This window comes from Esox lucius, chromosome 12 (genome assembly GCF_011004845.1).
Source record: "Esox lucius isolate fEsoLuc1 chromosome 12, fEsoLuc1.pri, whole genome shotgun sequence".
NCBI lineage: Eukaryota > Metazoa > Chordata > Actinopteri > Esociformes > Esocidae > Esox > Esox lucius.
Genome location: NC_047580.1, coordinates 24947884 through 24975540, shown reverse-complemented (window position 1 = coordinate 24975540; position 27657 = coordinate 24947884). Strand labels below are relative to the sequence as shown.

General features: G+C 40.3%; 2 protein-coding genes across 2 annotated transcripts; both read right to left on the bottom strand.

Moving 5' to 3' along the window:
• Nucleotides 1-195: 195 nt before the first annotated feature.
• Nucleotides 196-9268, bottom strand: plp2 (proteolipid protein 2). Its single transcript, XM_010890666.4, has 5 exons — nucleotides 8846-9268; nucleotides 1733-1888; nucleotides 1103-1201; nucleotides 920-1016; nucleotides 196-810 (listed from the first exon to the last, which is right to left on the bottom strand). Exons 1-5 carry the CDS (start codon nucleotides 8939-8941, stop codon nucleotides 797-799), a joined length of 462 nt encoding a protein of 153 aa, XP_010888968.1. The 5' UTR covers nucleotides 8942-9268; the 3' UTR covers nucleotides 196-796.
• Nucleotides 9269-10385: 1117 nt separating this feature from the next.
• Nucleotides 10386-26740, bottom strand: sypb (synaptophysin b). The gene is made up of 7 exons (XM_010890667.5): nucleotides 26653-26740; nucleotides 25164-25229; nucleotides 14558-14682; nucleotides 14140-14338; nucleotides 13746-13937; nucleotides 13299-13625; nucleotides 10386-13127 (listed from the first exon to the last, which is right to left on the bottom strand). The coding sequence occupies exons 1-6, from the start codon at nucleotides 26668-26670 to the stop codon at nucleotides 13329-13331; spliced, it is 897 nt and encodes a 298-aa protein (XP_010888969.1). The 5' UTR covers nucleotides 26671-26740; the 3' UTR covers nucleotides 10386-13127; nucleotides 13299-13328.
• Between the last annotated feature and the right edge of the window lie 917 nt (nucleotides 26741-27657).

Here is a 27657-nt window from a genome sequence, read left to right as displayed (position 1 = left end):
AGTAGAGGTGCAGGAAGCTCATCCATTGCTATAGGAAGTGCTTGATTTCAGTTACAAAATATTGATTCTAGCGTGTCATTAATTTTGTCAATGCCATTTCTGTTTATTTTCTAATTTAAAGTGATCTATCAGGTTTCTATTTAAAAACAAAGGTGGTATAATATTAACAGCAAAATAAAGACGAAAACACAATGATCAATTTTAAACATTTGTTTTGAAACAATATACATTATTTGATGAAGGATATTGCGCAAGGATGCCAATACTTTTAGCCACAACTGTACATTCGCCCTTTGAATGTAATGCCACAATTTCCATTCCAAAACAAACCAAACCTTTAGTGGATGTGATGCAAACAGCCAACCTCTTTTTCCAAATTAGTTAATTAGATCAAATGACACACTAGTATGCAAACTAAAGCTTCACACATCCTTAAGCTGCATAATATTTACATCTTTCCCTTTGTCACTGGACAAACAAATTAAGATGGGATGGTAGGATTTTACACCGAGACTGGATTAACGGATGTCAAGGAAATCCCCCCCGGAATTGATGTTATTCTTTTGAACATACAGATGTCACTGGAGTGTAACATTCGGTCCTCTGGCTTTGCAACAGATGCACTGTAGATTTTTCCCTCCTCTGACCCAAACATCTGTTAATTTCTTCAATAAATCTGTTCATCTGAGCATCAAACGTCCATCCAACCTGCTGCATATCTTCGTTCTTTGCAGGCTCCTGTTGCGCAAACATAATTTCTCTTCCATTGACTAAGCTGGGGTATAGCTTTAAGTATCTAAACTCTGTCATCTGTAAACAAAGCAGGGAATAGAAAAAAAGACAATTAAGTAACAACATGTCAAAGTCAAAAGGGTAGTTTATGAAGTAGCAAAGCTGCAACCCTATCCCAACCACCCACCAGTGGGCGCTGCTGTGTGTTGCCTGCCGGACTTGATGACCAGGAAGACGGTGTAGGCATCGTAGGCAAACAGGATCCCAGCCAGCAGGCCAAACACCTATGGAAATTGAAGAAGTACGTTATTTGGGACATTCTAATAAGTTTCTATTAGAACAAATCAGGGTGGTTAGATATTTTACTCACCCCTCCTGCAATGAGTGCGCCGTCACCTGACCCACGAATCACACAGATCAGAGAGGTAATGAGGTAGAGGGCTGCACCAATCGCAGCACGTATAAAATCCTGAGAGGATGAGACCAACAGGAGTAAATGACTGTCCTCCTGTAGGACCTTGGCTTGTGTTACTGTATTTTTTCTTTCATTCTTTTTTATTAGTGTCTCTGTGGGTCATTCTCTCTGTCTGCTTCTGTGTGCGAGTGTGTTTGTTAGAGTATGTATGATCCAAGTCTATTTGTACATAAGGGGATCTCAAGCACCAAAACTGATAGGTCCTCACAAGGTTTTTGGGCAGATCTACTTAAAGGAAATGCCATTCCCAGCCTAGGGGTTAGATTTAGGGAACAATTGGGTATGCTGTTAGAATTGGGATTACTTTTAGATTCAGACATTACCAGTTAGGTTTGTTGTTAGGGTTAGGTGTTTGGGCTCTGTTAAGTTCAGGCATAACATTTTTATTATAGAAGTTAAGGTTAGGGTTAGGTTTAGGGCTAGGGAATAAGGAACATGGATCTCTGGATCAGGGTTAGGTCTCAGGTCCTCACAAGGATAAGAAAACAAATGTGTGTGTAAACCTACAGTATATACTGTACTTACACTCCAGACCCAGTTGACCACCAGGATGGACTTGTCCAAATCCATCGTGAAGATGACAAAGAAGATGATGGCAAAAACCATCTCACATATGGCCACGGCAGAGTAGCCTCCATATTGTGATGCAGCATAGCAGATTAGAATGATAAAACTGATGAGCTGAAAGAAAAGGACAAGAAATAATTATGGGGGAAAATGGAGAATGTGCAAGAGAGGGAAGGAGTAGAGAAAAAGTAGGAAAATGTTCTGTGTAAAATTTTAAATGTACTTAACAAATGCCAAATCTGAAGCACAAAAACATTTAGCTCAATTTCTTGACCTTGGCATATTAATCATAGCATTGCCTTTTAAGGGCACTGCTGCAACGTATTTCAGAAGGCTTCCGAAACATCCCGCAGTTGTTTACAACAAACTAAAAACAAAGCGCCAAGTCCCTCCCTTCCTTTTGAAAGTTCAGTCTACATGACTTGATTAGAACTCATCCCAGACAGCAGATCAGCAGTGTCAGGAGCTTCCCTCTGGTTTGACAGTTAACCATCAGGGGCCAGCACCAATAAGGGACAGATCCTCAGAATGCAATATCACACACAACCTCCAGCACCTAACACTTCAAACAGGATACAATGTAACCTCTCAAGCACCTTATACCTCTAACACCTCAGACCGGATACAATATAAACACCTACAAAGTCCATGCAGTTAAAGATCCCTTGGTGGCAAGTGTTGGGTTTGAAACTATTAATCCTAAACAATGGAATGCCTTTCTTCAACATGTCATTTTATCTACAGAAAGCCGGCCTGTCCTGAGCCAAGAATGCCTTTTCCCATCAGAGAAAAAGAAATCTCAGCTGGCATTCCGACCGTTCCAGTGAAGCAGGGTCAGTGTGGATCGTACATCAACTTGGACAGCCCACAGTGTAGCAGCACCAGCCTGAAATGAATCAGTCTGTTGTTGCTGCCGTTGAGTCTCTGGATGGGCAGATGAAGTCCAATTACAGTCATATCATAGGTTTTGAAAGGATGGTCACGTTTCCTGGTGATACTTAGCTTCGCAAGAGCCTTTGCGTAGACTTAACATGTACAGACGTTGGTCAGTTTTGTGTGCATTTGCAAGCCAACGAACCAAGTTTTTAGTTTAATTCATATTACTCATGGGCTCTGTTTCAAATTCTGTCCATTTTGCATCACCAAGCTCTGGATAACCAGTTGAGCTCAGTAAGTCAAGCTAGAGCAACCCCAGTCAAGGGTAAACGCCTACAGATGATCAGATGATGCAATAAACTCTCCCCCACTAACAGCACTTCTCTTTACACATTCACTTTGACGCACACACACAGACACACACACACACACAAGTGATTCATGTGTTCCAGAGACTGGCACAAGCTGGCTCTGTGCTCTTGTGGGCTGGCCGAGGCGAGGGACCTACACAATAAGGCTCTATTTTGGCCTCAGCCGGCTGCTCTGAGGGCACTGATTCCTGAAGAGGGCTGCCAATTACACTGAAAAACACCCAAAAGCCCTTGTAAGAGCACTTGACTACAAAAATGGGCTTGCAATGCAAACATCGCACTGTTGCGCCATATGAAAGACTGGTTTGGTTCTGACTAGACTGAATACACGCAATGGAATCTACGCTGACGTTCAGTCCTGCATGAGCTGACGTGAAACAATGACCAATAGGAGCCTAAATGATTACAGTCAATACAACTAACTAAAACAGCAACAGAGTGCCAACCAAAAACACACACACAAATGACAGGAAAAGCTCCACTAATGTTTCACTGGAACTAGCTTCTCTGAATATTATGGGTGTGAGACAACATTATATTTCCATGTAAAGATATCCAAACATTACAAGCTACATAACTTAAAAGCATTAAATTGAAAACATTACTATCATTGCTCATTCTGACGGATCCAAGGACCTTAATAAGGTCTTGTCATTACCAAGTCTATAAGGGTGGAGTTAGTCTGAGAGGACAACAACATTTCATACGGTATATTGTAGCCAGTTATCTACCACAATGGCTTTGATTAGACAGAAAGCCCAAATTGGATATTTTTTCAACAAATTGTTATTTAGACTAAACGGGGAAACTGTGAAATGTGATGAAAAGATCAATTAGTGGAGAAAATATCAGAATAAGGTTGCCTGCTTAAAAGTCAAAGATCTTATATGAAAGGGCTGTTTTGGAGTATGATCCAGAAACCTTGTGCATGTGTTAGAGGAAGGCAGATCTTTTACAGTATTTAGGGGTACTATGATTAGGTGAGGAAATGAGTATTGAAACACTGCAAGAGATATTTTCTGGTTTCTCTAGTTTCACATGATCCTCCTTTCCCTGCTCTGTGTAAACTACAGTATGCTTAAAATGTCTCATCCCCTGACTAACCTACTTTGTCCCAGGCTGTTGTGATGTTCCACAGTGGGTGTCAACCATTTGACCTAGCGGGCTGTGAAACAATCCTTGAATGCCAAGCCAGGCAATGGACCATAGAGTTGCAACCTTAAGCGATACTGCCATCTTTGTACTTGGGTGCAGGAACCATAAAACATTATTTGGAATACTCTTGGTAAAATAGAGTTACTATAATTATGTTTGGCTTATTTGTATGACAAAGCTTAGTCTGAGAGTTTCTACCATTGAAAAGGAATTATGTTGTGTTTGCATATGCTATAACTCCCTTATCCAACACCATACTGTGCTGTCCACTATGCTATACAACATAGCTTTAATAATGTACAACAAAACTTGACCTCCATTTAATCCTTATTACCAAAAAATAAGATTTATCTTCTTACAACTGAACTTGTCCACCCCCTGAACTGGACTGAACTAAAGTATCTCAACAAGTCCTTATTTGGTAAACATCGTACTTATATCAGCTCACCACTTAACATCTACTGCCTCAATATAAGTCTTGTTAGTCCTTGTATTTAGCTCTATCGTTTGCTCAGTTCAATGTCGGTTATTGCTGTATGTGGTCCTGGTTCTGGCCATGTTCTATTTAGGTCGTTTATGGGTTCTGTTTGTGAGTTCAGTTTCGCATTGTGTATGCTGTTTAAGTACACTGGCTTTAACTCACCTGTTTTTGTAAAACTCTGGTCGGCCTGCGCGTACTTCCTGATTACCCTTAAAATTTTGCAATTAACCAATTAACCAAATTCAATTGATCATTGGATTTAATTACAGTTGGCAAACCCAGGCTTGATTATTCCTAGTCCTGTTTAATTTAAACATGATTATTATAGAGCCTCAGCATTAATGTGATCTAGGCTACAAGGTCCCACGGCTCTGGGACTCTAATGCACCACAGTGAGAGTCATTATCTCCAAAGGGAGAAAACTTGGAACAGTGGTGAATTTTCCCAGGAATGGCTGGCTTACTAAAATTCCTCCAAAAACCCTGGGCAACAACCCTGTAGGCCCTTCTAGCCTCAGATAAGGTCAGCGTTCACGTCTCAATAAGAAAAGAGACCTGGACAAAATTGGCATTCATGGGAGAATTGCAAGGTGCCAACCACTAACTAATAGAGACATAAGTGCTAATCTCACATTCGCAAAAAAGCTCATTGATGACCCCGAGTTGTCTGGGATAATATTGAGGGGACAGATGAGTTGAAAGTGGAACTTTTTGGAAGAAACGGATCCCGTTATGTCAGGCATTTCAGGCAAGTACAGCATTTCACATTAGAACACCACCCCAACAGGTGTGGGGATGCTTTGCTGCCTCAGGGCTTAGAAGACTTGCAATCATTGAAGGAACCTTGAATCTGGCTTTCTGAAGGAGAATGTCTGCTCATCAGTCCGTGGTCTGAAGCTGAAGCATAACTGGGTTTGTAGCAGGACAATGATCCTAAAAACCGGAGCAGGTCCACCTCAGAATGGCTCACATGGAACAAAATAAAGGTTTTGGAGTTGCCTAGTCAAAGTTCTGACTTGAAACCTTTCAGGGTCTGTGGAAGGACCTTAAATGAGCAGTTAATGCTCGTAAAACCTTCCAGTGTCTGTGAATTACAGCAATTCTGCAAAAACCAGTGGGCCATGATTCCTCCACAGAGATGTCAAAGACTAATTTTCAGTTATTGGAAGCGTTTGGTTGCATTTGTAGCTTCTAAAGGTGGTGCGAGCAGTTTACGTTCAGGGGGGCAATAACTTTTTCACACAGGGCCAGTTGGAGTTGGCTAACTGTTTTCATTAAATAAAGAAAAGGATAATTTTAGCACTGCATTTTGTGTTTTCGGGTTCTCTTGGTCTTATATTACATTTTATATAAAGACCGGACACCATTCAGTGTGACAAATATGCAAATAATCTTTCATGGCACTGCACAGTGTCTATTTGTTCATTTATAATGTATTGTTTTACAAAATGTATGGTCTGTTTATTGTCTTGTTTTGAAATGTAAAGCTTTTGGCCAGGTTCATCATATCAAGTGAGAAGCGGTTCTCAATCGACTTGGGTAAATAAAGTTTAAATACATGTTTTTCATTTAGTGGACAAATGAGTCAGTACTGCTATCTTAGGGAAATGAATACACTAAGCAACACCACAGGCAATCACTATCAGTACGAAAAACCCTTGAACCTCCAATGGACTAATTAGATGTAAAGCACATAAAAGAGGCATACTGTTTGCAGGAAGTAGAAAACACCACAACAACACCATATAAGCTGTATGAGCCGATTAAGGTACACTGAACCAAAAATATGAACATAACATACAACAATTTCAAAATGTTATAAGTTCATATAAGGGTATTGGCATGGATCAGAAAACCTGTAAGTATCTGATGTGACAAAAACCATGCAGACGGCAGCCGTGAGACAATTTCTGACAATTTGTATGTAAATTCTTTGGCTGTGCAAATCCTAATTTTCAACAGCCATCCAAGCGGCTGGTCTCAGGCGATTCCGTGGGTGAAGAAGCCAGATGTGGAGGTCCTGGACTAGTGGTCTTTGATTGTGACGTTGGAAGGACCGACAAACTCTCTAAAATAATGTTGTAGCTTAAGGTGGAAAAACAAAGATGAACTACTCTGGCCACAGACTCTCTAGTGTACATTCCTTTAGTCAACATGCCAATTGAATTGAATTAATTAAGATATCTTTGGCATTGCATTGTGTAACCAAACTGCAAATTTTATAGTGGCCTTTTATTGTCACCTGTACATGGTGCTTCTTTGTAATGATCATGCTGTTAAATCACCTTCTTGATATATCACATCTTGATCTAACACACCTTCTCGACATACTACACCGTCTTGATATTCCACACCGTCTTGATATGCCACACCTTCTTGATATGCCACACCTTCTTGATATGCCACACCTTCTTGATATGTCACAACTTCTTGGTATGACACAACTTCTTGGTATGACACAACTTCTTGACATGCCACACCTTCTTGATATGCCACACCTTCTTGATATGCCACAACTTCTTGATATGACACAACTTCTTGATATGACACAACTTCTTGACATGCCACACCTTCTTGATATGCCACAACTTCTTGATATGACACAACTTCTTGACATGCCACACCTTCTTGATATGCCACAACTTCTTGACATGCCACACCTTCTTGACATGCCACACCTTTTTGACATGCCACAACTTCTTGACATCTCACACCTATCAGGTGGATTGACTATGTTGGCAAAGAAAGAATGCTCACTAACAGGGATGTAAACAAAATACATCCAAAGAAATAGGTTATTTGATTATATAAGATACATTTATATTGCGTTCAGTATAGTTTAGTGCCATCACAACACAAAAATCAAGTTGCTGTAACACCTTCCCTCTGGCAAGAATGTTACTAAGAAAACTAGGGCAGAGAGGCTAAGCAGTCAGCAATTAGAAGAAAAAATATTTCAATGGTCTGTGTATTAATCGAAATGGCATCTAAAGGGCACTATTGCGGATGTTATCAACAGGAAATGTTTTGATGGTCTTCTACAGAAGGATATTCTGGATGCACAAGTCATGCCTCTCCATCATACTGTAACCCATTTCAAACAGTTATGTTTGCTCTACATTAGGTAGGCCTATATAGGCTGTATTTCAATATATATATTTTTTTGAATAGCAGCATATTAGCTTACAAACTGCATATATCATTTTAGCCAGATGGCAAAATCTGTTGATTTAAAGGAAATTCCCTTTAAAATTAAAATTTTCACAAAAGCCCCATACCCTAACTTTGTATCCTCCTCTATAAATTAGTAGGAAATACTGAATTTACTACATAGGTTTAAATGTGTCAAACTGTTTGGGCAAAGCCAACCCCTTATCAAAGGTAAGGTCATTATTTCATGACTCATACACACACGTAATCAAAACGTTTATCTATGTCCTGTAGCATGTAACCCTGTCTAAGCTTTGATCTTTAACCTAAACCCAGCCTTTTACAGTTAGGCGCCAAATGACAAGAACAACACCACATTAGGAGTGACAGGTGGAAACTCTTGGCCCTTGCCCCGACCCCCACCCTCAGCAACACATGGTTCTAATTCCAACTCCAGTTCCTTTAAGTCCACACAACTGTGTCAAATATTTAAAAGTGTCCATTCATTACTATATTACCATCACATATGGCACAACGGTTCGATCTGATTGAAACGCTGTGTTTGTCACTTCTATGTGTTTTATTCACATTAGTAAAAGGTGCGATAAGCACTAAGACATCACAGTGGTTTGTGTTATTTCGGCTGTCGTATACAGCAACCAATTGATCCACACCTTCTCGTGCCTTTACTGATTAGTTATAAACCAAGGGGTTCAAACTCCGAATGCCGATATTCTGAAAGACTAGTAAATGTCTTACTATAAGGTATACAGGCTCATTATATATAAATAGGCTATACATTTATAACCGAAATGCCCGTGGTCAATACAACCCTCCCCATGCCGTATTGATTAAATATACTGTAGGGCCTAAGCAACAAATGCAAACCCTACGCAGTGGGTTAAAATAAGAATCCATTATTGAGAAGCATATTCTATTTATAAAACCAATTCTGGCATATCAACAATGTGATTGACATAAATGGGGTTCCGTGCATGTAACAATTTCCTTTGATCTGCATTGTAGAAAATAAACTTACTATTTCTGCAGAAAGAATAGTTCCTTTTCGGGTCTTCACATAGCTTTTCAACTTCTCCAAGCAGCCCGCAGCAACATTGCCCTCCGTATCAGCCATTATACTTGAATGTATAGCTTACCAGCTATAACGGCTAAATATTCCTCTTGCAAAGTTGCAGAACTCAGGTAAAAACGACTAGTGTAAATGTAATTAAATAAAGACAATTAGGTTTTTCGTCTCCAACTTAAGAGTCTTTGAAATTAGCGCGTAATGGCAGTTTGCTGGCTTTGGCGAAGTTAGTAAACAAGTGCTGATTCTTCAGAAATGAATTAGTTCAGCTTCCAAAGACGAAGAACCGGGGCGTTGGCTTTGACTTTCTCTAGATGGCGAAGGGAAGGGCTTGGGGGCGAGACTTTTTGTGGTGTGATTGCTCGAACTGTGTCAGTGGTGTCATTTATTATATTATTTAGGATACATCGTTACAGGAAAAATAAAGGAGAACTACTTGTTTAAAAATTATATAACAGGGGTAGGGAACTAGATTCAGCTACATATTTGACCGAGCAGATCAGGGATCTGCTCTAATATTTCACACTTTACCCTGAATGAACCAAGTCAAAACGAGATTGTATTTGAAAATAACACAATCAAAAAGCTCACGTATTAAAACCGTATTTCTCTTTTTATAACAAAACGGAGAGGAGGCTGATCACTCCAGTTTTGGATTGCAATAGTGTACATAACTTACGTTTTGTGGTCAGGAACCTGACAACCCTCTGTTTGCTTTGGCAACTGTCGACTATGAGGGAGTTCTATTAACCCTGCCCCGGGTATAGACGGGATGCATAAAATAGATGAAGCCACGTGTAAACGTTGCTGATTTGGTTGGATTAAAGCCTTTTCACACTGCATTGTTCTAAGCCCTGGGCTATCTTAGCCCAAAACTACAACTGGCCCTGGGCTTGCTTAGCCTGTGTTCACACAGAAGTTTGTTAACCCTGGGCTAGGGCTTAACCCTAGGCTAAGGTGCAGTGTGAAAACGCTTTTAGTCACAAAACTACCCCACAGTGGGTGTGCGCTGTTGGCTAGGAAGGCGAGTGTTGTACACGTTGAATGTTGATTGCATTCGTTTTTGAGCCATTTGCTCCAGCGAAATTGTTTAATATATATATTAATCATTATATATACATATAAAACATAATATATATATTTTTTTTATATGTATATATAATGATATGCATGTTTCTGGATTATACACTATGCTGCCCACAACGAGAAGCAGATGACGGTTTGACTTGAGAAAATTAATCATCCCCTAACAGTTTTAACAATAACTATGTGTTCTTTGGGCTGTAGGGTAGACAGTGCAAGCACTAAAATTGTTAACTCATGATTGAAATTGTTCACATAATTCTGGAAACAAGAGCTATCATGCCATCAAGTGGCAAAAAAGCGGAACTGCATATCACAATAATAGAAGATGGTGACGTGTTCATGCCACAGTGAGCTTAGGGCGCTCCTGAACACAATCATCTACAAGACTGGAGACATAGGCAAGACATTTAACCATCAACAGAATAATTTCAAGTTTATTTGATTTCGTTTCACTTGGATTCCATAGAATTAGAATACAATAGAATTCTGGACAATCTTGGATATTTCTTCCTTGAATTGTCTTAGTCAGTATCATGAATACTAATAAGAATACATCAGACACGAATAACACAGCACTATCCAAAGGCGTAGAGAGTATCACAAGACATCATTCACCACTAACAACAGAGTATACATATTTCATTGACCGTATTTATAAGAGCTTACAGAGAGAGAGAGAGAGAGAGAGAGAGAGAGAGAGAGAGAGAGAGAGAGAGAGAGAGAGAGAGAGAGAATGTGAGAAGAAAGAAAAAGAAAGAACACAGTGGAGGGGAGAACAGTGAGGTGCCTCCACATCACCAAATAAAAAATGGATAAAAAAGATTAATGGATCCAAAACTGTATAATGTAATAACAAGAATGGAAAACAATGTTAGTTTTCATTGTGATGATAACGGTGGAAGAAAACCAAATGATTGAGACAAACCAGTACTGTTACCATTTGGCAGTATAGTTTCTCTTCTATCCAAACAGGGAGTTGGCAGATAATCCTTGCCTACATTACCTTGTGTACTCCCCTGTGCCTTGTGTAAGTTATAGCAAAGCAGTTTTGTCACCTTATGGGTCAAACATACATCCTACTACATATCAATCAATCGATCAAATGTATTTATAAAGCCCTTTTTACAACAGCAGTTGTCACAAAGTGCTTTACAGAGACACCCGGCCTTAAACCCCAAGCAGCAAATAACAGTAGTGTTGGAATACATACAATGCTGTTACACTTCTTTTCCACTTGCTCTCCCTTCCACATGTTCTAGGCTTAATTAGTAACTGCACATTGTTTCCAGATGTCTATTAAACATGACCAATAATTACTTTTCAATATGACTGAAATTGTTTTCCTTCCCATTTTCCTTCTAATGTATTTTCTATGTTAGAATAGTCTGGAACATACCCCCAAAATGCTGTGGTCCTATACAGTCCATAAACAATATTAATTTGTCAACTTGCTTTTCTCTAAACCACTGATTGGTCAGCTCATTTTCCTTGGAAGATTATATCACATTCCAAGGCCTTTTCCAAAAAGTCTGAGTTTTTTCCCCATTTAATATATGCTAATGCCACAAATATATTGTAGGAATGAATCAACATTACTGCTTGGGTATGAGTTTACACAATATAACCTTTTAAAAGTTAGAATTTCACAAGGCAGTTACTTTATATCTATGAGTTAGACTTCAAACCTTAGATACAATTTTGAGAGTGTACTGGTATGGGGAGATGTGTTATCTTTAAAAATACATTTTTAATCTAGAAGTTTATTAATTGGCCTATATTAATATGAAAAAAACTATTGTACTTACTTCCTATGGCTTGTGCATGGTCTTGATAATGGCACATTTTGTGCCACAGGAATTTAGTTAATGTAAATATATTCATGCATTTTAATCAGATGAGCAATAGAAATTAAGATTAAACATGATGACTAATTCTGTCTGATGACTCATCTTTAGACTAGATAAAAAGGCGATTGAAACTGTACAAGGTTCTGCACCAAATCTGTCAGATATATAATCTTTACATTCCAAATAAATAAAAACATTATCAACCCTTAAATTCCCTGATTCACAACCTCAAATCATCTTTAAATAGGTGTTGATAGCACATTACATACAGCAACTTTTAAGAACAGCATTGTTTTAGCAAAATATAAATTGCAACCATGCTACCTAACTTTTTCATTATCCTATATGCATTTTTGCCATGTTACTTATCAGCTTTTAAGAGATTATGTGGAATGTAAATAACCTACCATTACTTATATAATATTCTGATGGAAAATTATAAAAGACAACACAAGTTAGAATGAATGACACCAATATTAAATGAATCACTACTAAAACCCCCTGATAATACATCTCTCATTCTTCTGTACTCTCTGAATTTATAATTCTTCTTTGGCTCCACATTTGCCATCACATCTTGCCTCTTCTATCCTTTAAAATCAATCAGTAGTGGTAAACAAATAAAAAAGCACAATGAGAAAATAGAAAAGACATAACTCAAACATAACTAAAAAGATATAACGAAACATTTCAAAAAGGACAGAAACAAATAGAATAAACACACACCATAAATATTAGAAAACAAGGAGGGTTGAACTTTGTGAGCTCCTAAACAGAACTGAAGTAAATACAGTTGAATAACTCTGTGCTCTACATTTGTTGTATAACAACTAATATGGAGTGCACAATTATTCAACTGTGTACAGATATTTATACATGAATATGCTGATATTTACACACCACAGACAAATACATTCTCCCAAGTTAAATATTACTACCATTATTGTCTTTCATTTAAGTGTTATTCCCTTATAACTGATTTTCATAGAGTTTAAAATTCATGTTTTGGTATTCAAGTTTTTCCTCGGATGATCAAACGGAGAGTCCCCGGTTGTCTTCTACAGTTAAATACATCACGAGAATAAACAACAGCATTTTACACGCAACAACCCAATTCCCCCTCACCAAATTCCCCCTCTCCCCAGGGACACTGTGTTGCTAACTTCCTATCCTACAGTCCTCTATCCCTTCACCCCCCCCTCCCTCCGCTTGTCAACTCGCTGATGCACAAACAGACAAACAGAGGAGTGTGGAATTGTGATTGGTAATCGGGCACCACACTGTCAAATCATATGGCTGCCCTGGGAAGAGAGAGACATGGAGAGGTGCAGAGTCACAGATAGTGACAGAGGGAAAGGGGGGAGAGAGACAGCAAGAGATTAAAAAATAATGTACACATAAAGTCTAATAAAATGTAATAAACAATGTTTTTCCCTCTAAAAGACATATTATAAACCCTTTCTGTAACTCACAAGATTCCAGTCGCCATAGCGTGGACCAGCTCACATCTGATTGGAGTAGGAGGTGGGCTGCTGTTCATATCCACCCTGCTGGTAGTCTCCCTCGGTGTAGCCGCCCTGGCCATAGTCGGGCTGGTAGCCTCCCTGGGTGCCGGCATAGGCATCTCCCTGCTGTGCGTAACCTTCTTGCCCATAGCCGTCTTGGCCAAAGGACTCCGGGGCAGGGGCTTTCTCCTGGGAGGGTGCGTACGTGCCTCCGAAGGCCGCCAGCCAGCCAGTCTCCTTGAACACAAACCACAGGTTCCCCGCCCACAGGACCAGGTTCAGGAAGCCGAATGCCTGAGAGGTGAAGCGGAACGAGATGAATTGGGGGTCAATATGTTGCAGTACAGATTTTTTCAGTTATACTATCAGCAGTCCACGCCCACAGCATTATAAAACAATATGTGAACCACCTACCACAGATGTGTTGAGACCAGAGACCACGGGTTCGTGGATTTCCCGGCAGCGGTTCTCTGGTTCGTCACAAGCCTCTATCAATAAGATGACCTTGTCAGGGTCGGTGGCTGCCTTTACATCTGACAGACCCTTAGCCCAGGCAGAAGAAGCCACTAGCCAGAAGAAGGTGAACACACAGGTCACGGCGAAGTCCTGAGAATCATCAAGTTATAAAGCATTAGAAACAGTTATCCTCATCAATGTCTACATCTTTCATACAACCCTACTAGACTTCAAAACCCTTTAAAATGATAATGAAACATAATCTTTTTTCATTATTAGCATTCCTGTGATACTGGTAATCGTTGCAGAGGTAGTGGAACACGATATAAATGGAGTAGGCCTTCAAACTCACAATCTGTGCTCCCTTGCAGCCTTCACGGTATTTTTCCAGAATAAAGACGTACACGGAAAGGGCTGCCATGGAATAGAGGAAGGAGAAGACACCGATGGTTACAAAGAACTCAGCCGAGGAGGAGTAGTTTCCAATCAGGAAGAGACGCTCAGGGGCTCCTCCCTTACAGGTTGGGGCATCGAAGTACACCTGATGTAGCCTGGCAAGGCCAAGAGACATACACAAAGATAATGGGAAGATTGGGGACAGAGACAGTGAGGACAGAGAAAGAGAGATGTCAAATTGAGTTAATATACTGTAGTGGACAGAATAATGTTCCGTCACTGACATTTGCAGACCAGTGAAAATGCACAAATGGCAGGTGGAACATATTTGTGTGGGTTTGATGGGTTATGCGTGATTGAATAGGTATACTGACCTGAATGGATACTCAAATTCCACCTCAATGCTCAGGTCACTCTCGGAACGGTTTTTACATTCCACACTCATCTTGAACATGCCAGAGTAGCTGCCACATGTCGAGAAAGCAAAGATAGCAAATATCTGAAATACAGAGGGAGCACAGGAGAGAGTGAGGAAGAGAGGACAATTAGACAGCAGGGTAGAAGGGAAGTGAAAGCGAAGGAGAGTGAAACAGAGTAGTGAGATCAAAGGAATAAGGAACAAAGACACTGTGAGGAGAAGCAAAATACATCATTCAACTGCACCTATGTTAAACTGACTCTTCAGAGGGAACGGTTTGCCTAGGAATAGGCCTACTGGTAGCTCTAGTTTGGTCTGAAATGGCTTTTCTATTAAATGAAAGCCCACACAGTGTAATAAATGTCTACTGTAAGTGAAGAACCTGACATTGTGGTTTCCCCATCTGCTGGGTCTCCTTATCTCCAGCATTCCACCAGTATCACAGCAGGCTGCTCACAACAGCACACAGGGTGCAAATCAATGCAGCTATATTACCAGGTCACAGAGCTGTGACTGTTGCCATGGCTACTTCGAACAAAGTTGCATTAAGAAAATACAAGAGCTGTAAAACAACACGACTGCTTGATAATGGGAGGAGCGTGTTGTACTGTAGAAGTTCTGAGCTTGTCTGCGTGCCAGGTCGGACTACTGTACTGTGAACTACCGCTTGTGCACTTGGGCGCCTGCCTCCTATACGCGAGAGTGCACATATAAACACTCTCACACACAGATTAGATAGTCAGACTATTTTTACCACATCCCCCCTTCCCTGTAGGCCAGATCCGATTGGATAGAAAATCCGGCTGTTAATCTGACTGAGGTGCTCCACCATCTGCCACTAAAGGAAGCTGCACAGGGCTACATGTACACAGACCGGCTGAGACAAGTGGGTAGGTGACATCGGTGACGTGTTACGCTCGACACGCTCCCTTGTCAACCCCAAACTGCAGCAGAAGAATATGCGAACCTGATTTACACTGTGATATGCTCTATGAAATGCTTCCTTTGAAAAATAATATGAAACAAAAATTCATTTAAAACATACAGGTTTACAGGTTTACCATAAAACGAGGGAACAGGTAAATCATTATGATCTTCAGGAACTTTACCAGTCTTTATGACAGTGAATATTTCAAGAAATGTTCGGGCATGTCAAAATACGTGTAGTTGGACACTTCATCAAGTCTTCATTCTTATAGGATTTATTTTTCATTTAAGATAAACTAGGGAAGGAGGAACTTAAATAAGGACAGTGATGAGGAACACAGATGAGGGCAATAACAATAAACAGGTGCCCAACTGAGAGAGAGAGGGTGTTGGCAGCCCAGTCCAGACGTGGCAGCTGCTGATCCCGGAGCTCCGCCAAAGCCTACAGAGCCGTGGAGGGAGGGCTCTATAGGCAAAAAAGTACAGCCGGCCCCGAAAAAGGAAAAAAAAGGAAGGGACGGCTGAGACAGCCCCTCGGAACCGACTGGGCAGTGTGGCAGAACAGGACTTCAGTTCCACTTATCTTCTCCGAACAACTGCTGGGGTTGATGGTCTTGTCCGCACTCCCATATCTGCCTCCGTGGGGGTCCTGCCTCGGGGCCAAAGTACCTGTTTGCTGGACCCACCACCCACCACCATACCTTGTGGGGAGCTATCCATCAAACAGTCACTTGCCCCCTCTGCCAAGCCCTTCGTTCTGCCACTGTCTCCTTTTGTTGTGGCCGTTGTTCTGTAACATTGTAGGTCTGAGGCAGGACACAGGAGCAGGGAGAACTGAGGACTTTTAATATAATTACTAAGTGGTAACAAAACGAAAATAAGACGGGAACAGAACAGCATTGAAGAAGGAAAACATTCTAAAATAAGAAGCACAAGGGAGGGAGGAACTTAAATTGGGACAGTGTTAAGGAACACAGATGACAGTAATATCAAGAAACAGGTGTCCATGCTACAACTGAGGGGGAGAGGGCTTTGGATCACTATTCCTTCTTGCCAGAAGGTGACAGCAGTAACAGGCAACATTTTATATGAAGGCTTTTAATATGCTGTATTGATGCACAAATCATAACATATAACATCAAAGGCATACAAAATACGTACAACCCAAGAGGTCATATCAAATTTCTCAACGTGGCTTCATGACGCATTTAAATATAGACAGATTCATCTCATACAGGGAGGGGAAAAATTATTTGATCCCCTGCTGATTTTGTACCTTTGCCCACTGACATATAAATGATCAGTCAATTTATTTGAACAGTGAGAGACAGAATAACAACAACAAAATCCAGAAAAATGCATGTCAAAAATGTTATAAATTGATTTGCATTTAAATGAGTGAAATAAGTATTCGACCCCTCTGCAAAAACATGATTTAGTACTTGGTGGCGAAACCTTTGTTGGCAATCACAGAGGTCAGATGTTTCTTGTAGTTGGCATCTCAGGAGGGATTTGGTCCCACTCCTCTTTACAGATCTTCTCAAAGTCATTAGGGTTTCGAGGCTGACGTTTGGCAACTCGAACCTTGAGATCCCTCCAACGATTTTCTATGGGATTAAGGTGTGGAGACTGGCTAGGCCACTCCAGGACCTTAATGTACTTCTACTTGAGCCACTCCTTTGTTGCCTGGGCCGTTTGATTTGGGTAACTGTCATGCTGGAATACCCATCCATGACCCATTTTCAATGCCCTGGCTGAGGGAATGAGATTCTCACCCAAGATTTGACAGTACATGGCCCTGTCCATTATCCCTTTGATGAGGTGGAAACACAAGGCCCATTCCAGCCTTGTGTTTCCACCTCCATGTTTGACGGTGGGGATGATGTTCTTGGGGTCTTAGGCAGCATTCCTCCTCTTCCAAACACGGCGAGTTGAGTTGATGCCAAAGAGCTCGATCTCATCTGACCACAACACTTTCACGCAGTTCTCCTCTGACTAATTCAGATGTTCATTGGCAAACTTCAGACGGGCCTGTACATGTGCTTTCTTGAGCAGGGGGACCTTGCGGGCACTGCAGGATTTCAGTCTTTCACGGCGTAATGTGTTACCAATTGTTTTCTTGGTGACTATGGTCCCAGCTGCCTTGAGATCTTTGACAAGATCCTCTCGTGTAGTTCTGGGCTGATTCCTCACCGTTCTTATGAACATTTCAACTCAACAAGGTGAGATCTTGCATGGAGCCCCAGGCCGAGGGAGATTGACAGTTATTTTGTGTTTCTTCCATTTGCGAATAATCACACCCACTGTTGTCACCTTCTCACCAAGCTGTTTGGTGATGGTCTTGTAGCCCATTCCAGCCTTGTGTAGGTCTACAATCTTGTCCCTGACATCCTTGGACAGCTCTTTGGTCTTGGCCATGGTGGAGAGTTTGGAATCTGATTGATTGATTGCTTCTGTGGACAGGTGTTTTTTATACAGGTAACAAGCTGATATTAGCAGCACTCCCTTTAAGAGTGTGCTCCTAATCTCAGCTCGTTACCTGTATAAAAGACACCTGGGAGCCAGAAATCTTTCTGACTGAGAGGAGATCAAATACTTATTTCACTCATTAAAATGCAAATCAATTTATAACATTTATGACCTGGGTTTTTCTGGATTTTTGTTTTGTTATTCTGTCTCTCACTGTTCAAATAAACCTACCATTAAAATTATAGACTGATCATTTCTTTGTCAGTGGGCAAACGTACAAAATCAGCAGGGGATCAAATAATGTTTTCCCTCACTGTACATAAGCTCTTGATGTTTAACACAGTTCTGTGTTTCATCTCCCTCTATAGAACAACAAAGTCACAGCACCTCCGCCTCTCTGGGTCATTAACAGGTTTAAATAATGACTGGAGAGGAGAGTGAGGGGATGAGGGGGATAATGAGGAGAGTGAGGGGATGAGGGGGATAATGAGGAGAGTGAGGGGATGAGGGGGATAATGAGGAGAGTGAGGGGATGAGGGGGATAATGAGGAGAGTGAGGGGATGAGGGTGATAATGAGGAGAGTGAGGGGATGAGGGGGATAATGTGGAGATTGAGGGGATGAGGTTGATAATGAGGATTGTGAGGGGATGAGGGGGATAATGAGGAGAGTGAGGGGATGAGGGGGAGAATGAGGAGAATGAGGGGATGAGGGTGATAATAAGGAGAGTGAGGGGATGAGGGGGAGAATGAGGAGAATGAGGGGATGAGGGTGATAATAAGGAGTGTGAGGGGATGAGGGTGATAATGAGGAGAGTGAGGGGATGAGGGTGATAATGAGGAGAGTGAGGGGATGAGGGTGATAATGAAAAACACAACAGATTGGATATAAGCATGCATGAAAGGTTGAAGGAGGAGTAGAAAACAAATACAAATGCAATCATCTCTGACATGGAAATGATTATCACAGGACAGCAATTTGACATTAGGACAGCAATTTGACATTACCCGTATAAACATCCAAGACATCAATCTCAACAAACATTGAGAAGTAGAAGAATCAAAAGGAAAGTTGCACTTACAAACATCTAAAACAACAAATTCAACATAAATGTACACGTACAAGATGCCAAATAAAGATTAATCAGACAGACATGTAAAGCAAGACAAACACCAACTGAACAATCCCCATAAAAATGTCCACATTCCAATTTTGCAAACACTGATGAATACAACATTCCAAATATACACTACACTTACAAATATCCAGAACAACAACAAACAATAAAACAATAAAAAATAAAAATAATGAACATATACATATTATGCCAAAAAATGTATGCCACCACCCTTGCTCATGCCTTACAAGTTCAGTTAGTTACTAATGCTTTAGTGACTTTCCCATACTGCACAAAATGTTTAAATACCAGCTTAGCGCACATTTTATTGCCAAGTCAGACAAGACTGAAAACCACATACCTAAATGAAGGTAGTGGACTATGTATTACATTCATTGATACAGAGGTATAAATAAATGTTGTAGGAGCACACTTGCCATAAACATGGATGTACGCTTCCCTGCGTCTTTCTGCTGCACAGTTTAGCAGGAACTCACAGTGTGGTGGAACAGCTTCAACCAATCACACCTCTTCCAAGCCCAGGGCAGGAGAACAGAGAGCCCTGGCAACGAGTCTACCAAGCTTTAGCAGATACTCTGCTTCTCATGAACTGCACTGTCCTACAGTCAGCAGTTTTTATTATAAAAACCAGGACCCACTTCTGGACCAGAGTAGCACAGATTTGAACTATACATTATTAGAAATTGAATAGATCGATTTGAAGTCCAGCATTGACAATTTGATCTCGTAGTCTGTAAATGGTCTTACAGAAAAACTGTAAGAGAGCAGTTAACAGTAAATTGCAATTGAGTAAGCAAGTCAGACTAAAATAACACTGATTCTCAAGCTTAACCAGAAACATTTTTAAAGTACTTTTTTAAGCTATAGGATAACAATTGATTTGGATTCTAGAAAAAAAAAATCTGGTAAAACATTTTGCTTCCTGGTGGAACTCTTTTGTGTTCCATGTTCAGCCCTTTCTGTAGAGTGATCTACAACCAAATGGGTTCTCCCTGGAAATAAGGAAAACTGGTTGTCCTACAGTAACAGCTGAGAAACCCCTTGGGAAGCCTTTTTACAGAGAGTGTGGAAAACACTGTGGTTTACAACTTTCTCTACAGCATTAGTTTCATATGGTGAGATTTTGATGTCTCGCATCATCCATCAAACTAGGCTTTGTCAGCACACGGCTCCCACAAGAGAGCACAATAGCAATGAGTCATCCTCACATACACCCACTGAAACACACATACACCCTCTCACGCGTACATACACACACTCCTTTCTCAGTCGCTTTCTTTCTCTCTGTCTTACACACAAACAGAAACACAAAACAACAGGGCAACCATCGCCAAAGCAGAAACATATATAAAATACATGCACATAGTTGTATCTGGTGTACAATAATTGGTCATTTCTATCTCGGTCCCATACAGGGCTTCACCCTGGGCCTGCTGACCTCCGCGGATTAATAATACAGTCCATGTGACTTTCCAATCCCTCAAATATCATGTACATACAGAGGAACAATAAGAGGAAAATGGAAATTATGTACTGAGGATATAATGCCATATTTATCAACTGACATTAAATGTATTGTAATTCAAATAATAACATATATGTACAGTGGATATAAAAAGTCTACACACCCCTGTTAAAATGCCAGGTTCTTGTGATGTAGAAGAATGAGACAAAGATAAATCACGTCAGAACTTTTTCCACCTTTAATGTGACCTATAACGTGAACAATTCAATTGAAAAACAAACTGAAATCTTTGAGGAAAAAAAAACAACTCACAATAACATGGTTGAATAAGTGTGCACTCCCTTAAACTAATACTTTGTTAAAGTACCTTTTGATTTTATTACAGCACTCAGTCTTTTTGGGTAGGAGTCTATTAGCATGGCACATCTTGACGTGGCAATATTTGCCCACTCATCTTTGCAAAAGCCTTCCAAATCTGTCAGATTGCGAGGACATCTCCTGTGCACAGCCCTCTTCAAATCACCCCACAGATGTTCAATTGGATTCAGGTCTGGGCTCTGGCTGGGCCATTCCAAAATGCTAATCTTCTTCTGGTGAAGCCATGCTTTTGTGGATTTGGATGTGTGCTTTGGGTCGTTGTCGTGCTGAAAGGTGAACTTCATCTTCAGCTTTCTAACGGACACCTGAAGGTTTTGTGCCAAAATTGCCTGGTATTTGGAACTGTTCATAATTCCCTCCGCCCTGACTAAGGCCCCGGTTCCAGCTGAAGAATGACAGCCCCAAAGCATGATGCTGCCACCACCATGCTTCACTGTGGGTATGGTGTTCTTTGGGTGATGTGCAGTGTTGTTTTTGCGCCTAACATTCCTTCTGGAATTATGGCCAAAAAGTTCAATCTTGGTTTCATCAGACCATAACACATTTTCTCACGTGCTTTTGGGGGACTTGATGTTTGTTTTTGCAAACTTCAGCCGAGCTTGGATGCTTTTCTTTGTAAGAAAAGGCTTCCGTCTTGCCACCCTACCCCATAGCCCATTCATATGAAGAATACGGGAGATTGTTGTCACATGTTGCACACAGCCAGTGCTTGCCAGAAATTCCTGTAGTTCCTTTAATGTCTTGGAAGCCTCCCTGACCAGTTTTCTTCTCGTCTTTTCACCAATTTTGGAAGGGCGTCCAGTTCTTGGTAATGTCTCTGTTGTGCCATATTTTCTCCACTTGATGATGACTGTCCTCACTGTGTTCCATGGTATATCTAATGCTTTGGAAATTGACTGACGTTTCAACAGTGAGATCCCTCTGATGCTTTGGAAGCTCTCTGCGGACCATGGCTTTTGCTCTGAGATGCATCTAAGAAAATGTCAGGAAAATCCAACTAGAACAGCAGAACTTTACTTTACTTTAAATGATGTCAGGTGTGTAATGACTTCTATTTTACATGAGTTTGAATGTAACTGGTTAGTTCTGAACACAGCCACATCCCCAGGTATAAGAGGGTGTGAACACTTGTGCAACCAGGTTATTGTAAGGTTTTTATTTTTCATTTTCCCCCTTTGAAGTTTTCAGTTCGTTTTTCAATTGAATTGCTCACATTATAGGTCACATTAAAAGTGGAAAAAGTTCTGACATGATATCTCTTTGTCTCATTCTTTTACATCACAAAAACCTGCCATTTTAACTGGGTTGTGTAGACTTTGTATATCCACTGTAAATAGTGTCATCATGTCTGCTAAAGTATTGTGGGATAAGCAACCAACAAGTCTCAGTAGTTCAGATGCTTTGGTTTTCCTTCTCAGGTTCAGACATCTTCTTAACAATTCAATGTTGTTTTATAGACACAGATAAAATGAACTGACAAAAGTCATAGTTATTTATAAAAGCAAAAAAAAGAGCAAAACCAATTTTAATGACATTAACTGTTCCCGGCAGGAATTTTGGGAGTGTTCTACAAAATCATGTGTTTCTTTTAACTTCAAACTTCGTCCATCAGCAAACATTCTGCTTTAAATAGTGAATAGGAATACTGTATGTTATAGCATATCACCACCAGGGCATAGGTTACATGTGCACATTTATTTTGGAATATTGTCAATATGACCATTTCAATCATAGAAATAAACAATATATCGTTTCATGTAATAATGAAACTCTTACTAAAGCAGGTTTGAAAAATGCCAACGCAGCATCCATTTGTAAATGAAAGGCAACTGACACAAGCAAACAAAGTATTTGAATATGATGTGTAGGGGGCTTTAGTCTTGGGAGCTCTAGTTTCTGAAAAATGTTTGTTAGTTCAACTGTAAAGACTTTAGTTCTGGGAATCTGAAATATTAGTTAGGTCAACAGGAAAGACTTCAGTCCTGGGTTTCCGAAATATTTGTTAGTTCTACTGTGGAGACTTTAGTTCTGGGTTTCTGAAACATTAGTTCTATTGTAAAGACTTTAGTTCTGGGTTTCTGAAACATTAGTTCTATTGTAAAGACTATAGTTCTGGGTTTCTGAAATATTAGGTAGTTCTAATGTAAAGACTTCAGTTCTGGGATTCTGAAATATTAGTTATACTGTAAAGACTTAGTTCTGGGTTTCTGAAACATTAGTTCTACTGTAAAGACTTTAGTTCTGGGTTTCTGAAATATTAGTTAGTTCTACAGCAAAACTTTAGTTCTGGGTTTCTGAAATATTAGTTAGTAGTACTGTAAAGAGTTTAGGTTTAGTTAAAAATGTAAGTATAAGGTTTCTTTGTTGCATCCTGAAACATCTCGACAGACATAGTTAGCCAACATGTTTGTCAGCTTTTTTCCTGCGTGTACACAGCACGCAAAACCCTTGAGAGAGAAACATGCGCAAATCTGGTGGGCTGTACCCGGCCCAGACACATGCGGATGCAGGCCTTCATCATGGCTTGTGATTCACGAGCTCTGGCCTTCTGGCTGAGTGCTGCTGCATCCATGCAAGTTTTTATAAACTATGTGACTCAGGAATGTAGCAGTGTGATGTTGAAACACAGTGGTGCTCTGGGGGGAAGGAAAACACACAAAGTCATGCTGTCAGATCGATCCTATCAGCCATTGCCACCCTGCGTTGATCTGCACCACTGTCAATTATGGTAAAATATTTATTTGGTTATCTTGTATTGAAATCCTGATGTTGTTTTTCTATGTAAGCTTATGTGCCTTCGAATTAAGGAGTCCTATGAAAACATACATGAGTCAAACACTGAGCACAAAAAGCACATGTCCAAAAAGCTTGGCAAATGTCCCGTACATCTAAGATAATAGATCACTTATGAATATGGACGTCCATACACTTTTGTGCACTGCTTTTAGAAATGTACTGGACATGCGCAGAGATGTTCATCGTTGTACACGTCTGAACACAAACATGGTCTTTTATGAAATATGTATGAATGTGTGAATGTGTGTATGAATGTGTGAATGTGTGTATGAATGTGTGAATGTGTGTGGAGTTCCACACCCCAGCACTTGATGAGTGCTGAGATTTTCAGACTGTGCACTGTAGTGTCAACCTGTAAATTGCCTTTTCATTTATTCATGGCTTTTCAGCAAAATATGTGAAAATTCAACATAAGAGTACTCGATTTCATTACCTTTACTATTAACTTCCTGAGTGAGCACATACATTGGTTGTTGAGCGACAGTATGGGTAAGTGTCTGAATGGGTCAGTTGTGAGTAAGCGTGTCTTGTAAGTGTGTGTGTGTGTGTGTATATGTGTGTGTGTGTGTATATGTGTGTGTGTGTGTGTGCGGGTGTGCGTGCGGGTGTGAGTGTGTGCGTGCATGTTTATATACACTGCATGCACAATTATTAGGCAAATCGTATACCTCAAGATTTATTTTATTGTTGAACAAACACAATGCTCTCAGTCAATTCAAAATATAATTGAACCTCAAAACTGAATGTTTAATTAATGAGACTTGGTCGTTAGGTAGATAGTAGGGAAACCGCTAATGAGTTTTAGTATGGTTGACCAGAATAGCCTACACAACAAACTCCAGAGGAAACACAAATATTGGGGGCTATATGGTCTGATTTTAAGAGTTACAAGATCACAATTGAATCAGAGCAACATTGCGTAAACACGACCTCGAACTTTCAGGAGATAACCGGGAGGGACGAAAAGAAAGCTGCGAGTGGAGGATGGGCAGTGTCACCCACCTCTCATGAGGCAAAGCTTCATATATAGTGTTGTGACCTCTGTGTGACAGAAGGACATGTTCTGACAAGCTACAAAAGGCAAAGGATGACTATCTCCCTGTGCTATAAGGGCATCCTATTATCTATTCATAAAATATAGCATTATATAGGTTAAGGTCCTACAGCCCTATCATATATACATTTTAAGTGTATTGGTTGAAAACATCACATGGATCTCTAGATTTTACGCATGAAATACGCAATACCATTACATATTTTCATTAGACTTCCAAATCTACGCATGCGCGCGGAAAAGACGAGCGCCCACTCACTATGACCTAGGTTCTCACAAACCAACCCATTGCTTAAGCCAAGTAATTAAATATCATATGAAAACAAGCTAACTTACCCATTGCAGGATTTTCATAAATCCCAAAGGCTGTTTGATTATGGTGAACTGCCCGGTGGCCACCAACTATAAAAACAGAAATCAACATGGTCTTTAGCTTCTAACACATTCAAACACAACCACAGGCCTTGCCTGCAGAATCACACAAATCATCAGACATGTCTTATGACACGAATTATCTTATGAATTTTTGTAGTATGTAGGGCTATACATGCACTGTCAGCATATCTGTTGCTAAAACACAATGTGCACCTGTCATTTCAATATATTTTTCCGGAGCGGTGGGGAGTGATTTCATAATCTATCTTATACTGATTTGTTCGCACTGTCCTCATAAAAGGCTAGTGGGCTAAATTACCATTATTTTTTTATATTGGTTTGCGACAGGCCGGGTGGCAATGCACTGACATTGTTTTTTGAGACGCGGAGAAGCAGAACCAAAGAGAGGGGGAGAGACTTTGCCAGCATTAGAATTAGACAAAGCTGCTTATCCCACTGTTTTCTCTGTTAGCCAACGATTGACAAAAAGCCCTCCGCTAGAAATGTAGGCAGAAAGCAAATCTCGAATCCCCCGGGCTGGCCCCTTGTTAAGGAAATAATTTGTAAAGCCTTGCCAAGTGTGATTGAAAGCGACACGATAGTCGGACAGGAAGGCCGTCTGAGCAGCTCAAAAGCAAAGACCGCACTAAAGGTGTAGCAATCTATGCACCTAGGCTATAGGCTAAATGTCTTATTTAAAGGCTACCCATCAATCGATCTGCCGCCCGTCGTAAATTGATAGGTCTATAATAAAACGTTTTAGGGAGACGCAAGACATGTCATTTTGCGATATTGAAAAGATTGTCCCTATTTCCCATTTCTTATACGAACACGATTTGCTCGCTGCATGAGCTACATAGACGAGAGAAATACTCCCCAAAATGATCCATCCATTCAATTATTCTATTAGCAGTAACTATGCAAAAAATCTGGATATTTGGGTCCACATTTGAAATGACATGGGCAAGATCTGCTTTCCACATCCAATAGGCCTAGCTTTCAGGTCAACTATAATACCCTGAATGTGTTAAGCCTATTTGTCTGCGTATTTTAAATGCTGTTGAAAATATTTTGCGCAGGGTCTCTTGATAAATTGTTCTGAGTTTTGGACCATGGTGTATTTTCGAGCTAACCGCTCCACTGCAACAATCTATGCTCTTGGAAAATGTGTTAAATAACATGATATCTATTATGCCTTAATTGCGGTGTTTTGCGCTCTATGCTTGCCAGTTAGTTTACATGAGTTGGAAACGCTGTATTCCAGTCTAACGGTCCTCGACTTCTGCAAATTGCGTTAAGCGGTCCTCTGTTAGGCTACAAAGATGTTATACGCTACAGTGTCCTAGTGCGCATTCTGTAGGATTGGAAAATTATGCCTTTTCAAGTAACTAAATAAAATGAAAACAGTATTAGATATGGCAGAATGTTTTATATCATCCCAGAGCCCTACCTGATTCACAACATCCATCTTGGCCGCCTGCTAGTCGATAAGAGGATCAGAAGAATGGCGGGAGGGAGACGCTTCCATCCGGAACAGCCCACGGGGGGGGGGTAAAGATATGGGAATAGCTGTATTACGTCACGAGTTCGTGAAAGGCATCTGGAGCGTAGCATCAGTAGTACGGATGTATAACGTGGTCCTGGTTTCAGGGACCTCATCGAATAAAAAAATAAACATGGCAGCCAAGGCATTACCAAATATGGACTTGTGTTTGTTTCGCGAAAACACTGTAACTCTAACGATTTGTAAAAAAAATTCTGTGTATTTTGCTTATTGCGACACGATTGCGACACATAAAATCAATTACAAGAAGGAGATAGCTTACATGTCTCCTAACGTTTGTAGATTAACATCTATATTCACTTTGTCTACCTTATGTCTTTGTCTATTATTTTTGTGTTCTACCTCAAGCATTTTTTTTTTACATTTGGGAATCATGTAATACAGTATATGGAGGAGTAATTATAGGGGAGAATTTTAAGGGAGAAATTTAAGGACTGGTCTAATGGACCCAACTGGAGAAAGCACAAAGGCCTAACATTTCCAAGACTGAATTTAAACAATCCTGTCCTTGTCTTTCCTTACTGATTGAGGCCATAATGCTATTAGCTAGACCAGGGCGGTTTAGGGTGGAGGAGATAGTACTGCGAGTATCCAAAGCGAGTAGAATGAGGAGACTGCAAACTGATAGGCGGACCCTAAACTTTCGAAAGTTTAAATGGGGACTTCTGTAGAAAATATGTTTGAAACATTAACTTAAAACATTTACTGCAGTTGTCTTCTAGTAATTTGTGTTTGTATTTATGCTAGTGGCACTTGTCAGTTTGGCCCATTTAAGACAATGTCCAAGTCAGCCTTATTCAGCATGCACATACATTCTTGCAGGAACTAAAACATATTTATTTGATAACATTGATGATGACATTTGTGCCATGGCATGTTATTTTAATATGA

Coding starts and splice junctions, on each gene's coding strand:
- plp2 (XM_010890666.4), bottom strand. CDS start 8,941: ATGGCTGATACGGAGGGCAATGTTGCTGCGGGCTGCTTGGAGAAGTTG. Junction 1,889..8,845: donor CTATTCTTTCTGCAGAAATA/GTAAGTTTATTT, acceptor CTTTTCTTTCAG/CTCATCAGTTTTATCATTCT. Junction 1,017..1,102: donor GCGCACTCATTGCAGGAGGG/GTGAGTAAAATA, acceptor CAATTTCCATAG/GTGTTTGGCCTGCTGGCTGG.
- sypb (XM_010890667.5), bottom strand. Junction 14,339..14,557: donor GAATTTGAGTATCCATTCAG/GTCAGTATACCT, acceptor TGGCCTTGCCAG/GCTACATCAGGTGTACTTCG. Junction 13,938..14,139: donor GCTGCAAGGGAGCACAGATT/GTGAGTTTGAAG, acceptor GATGATTCTCAG/GACTTCGCCGTGACCTGTGT.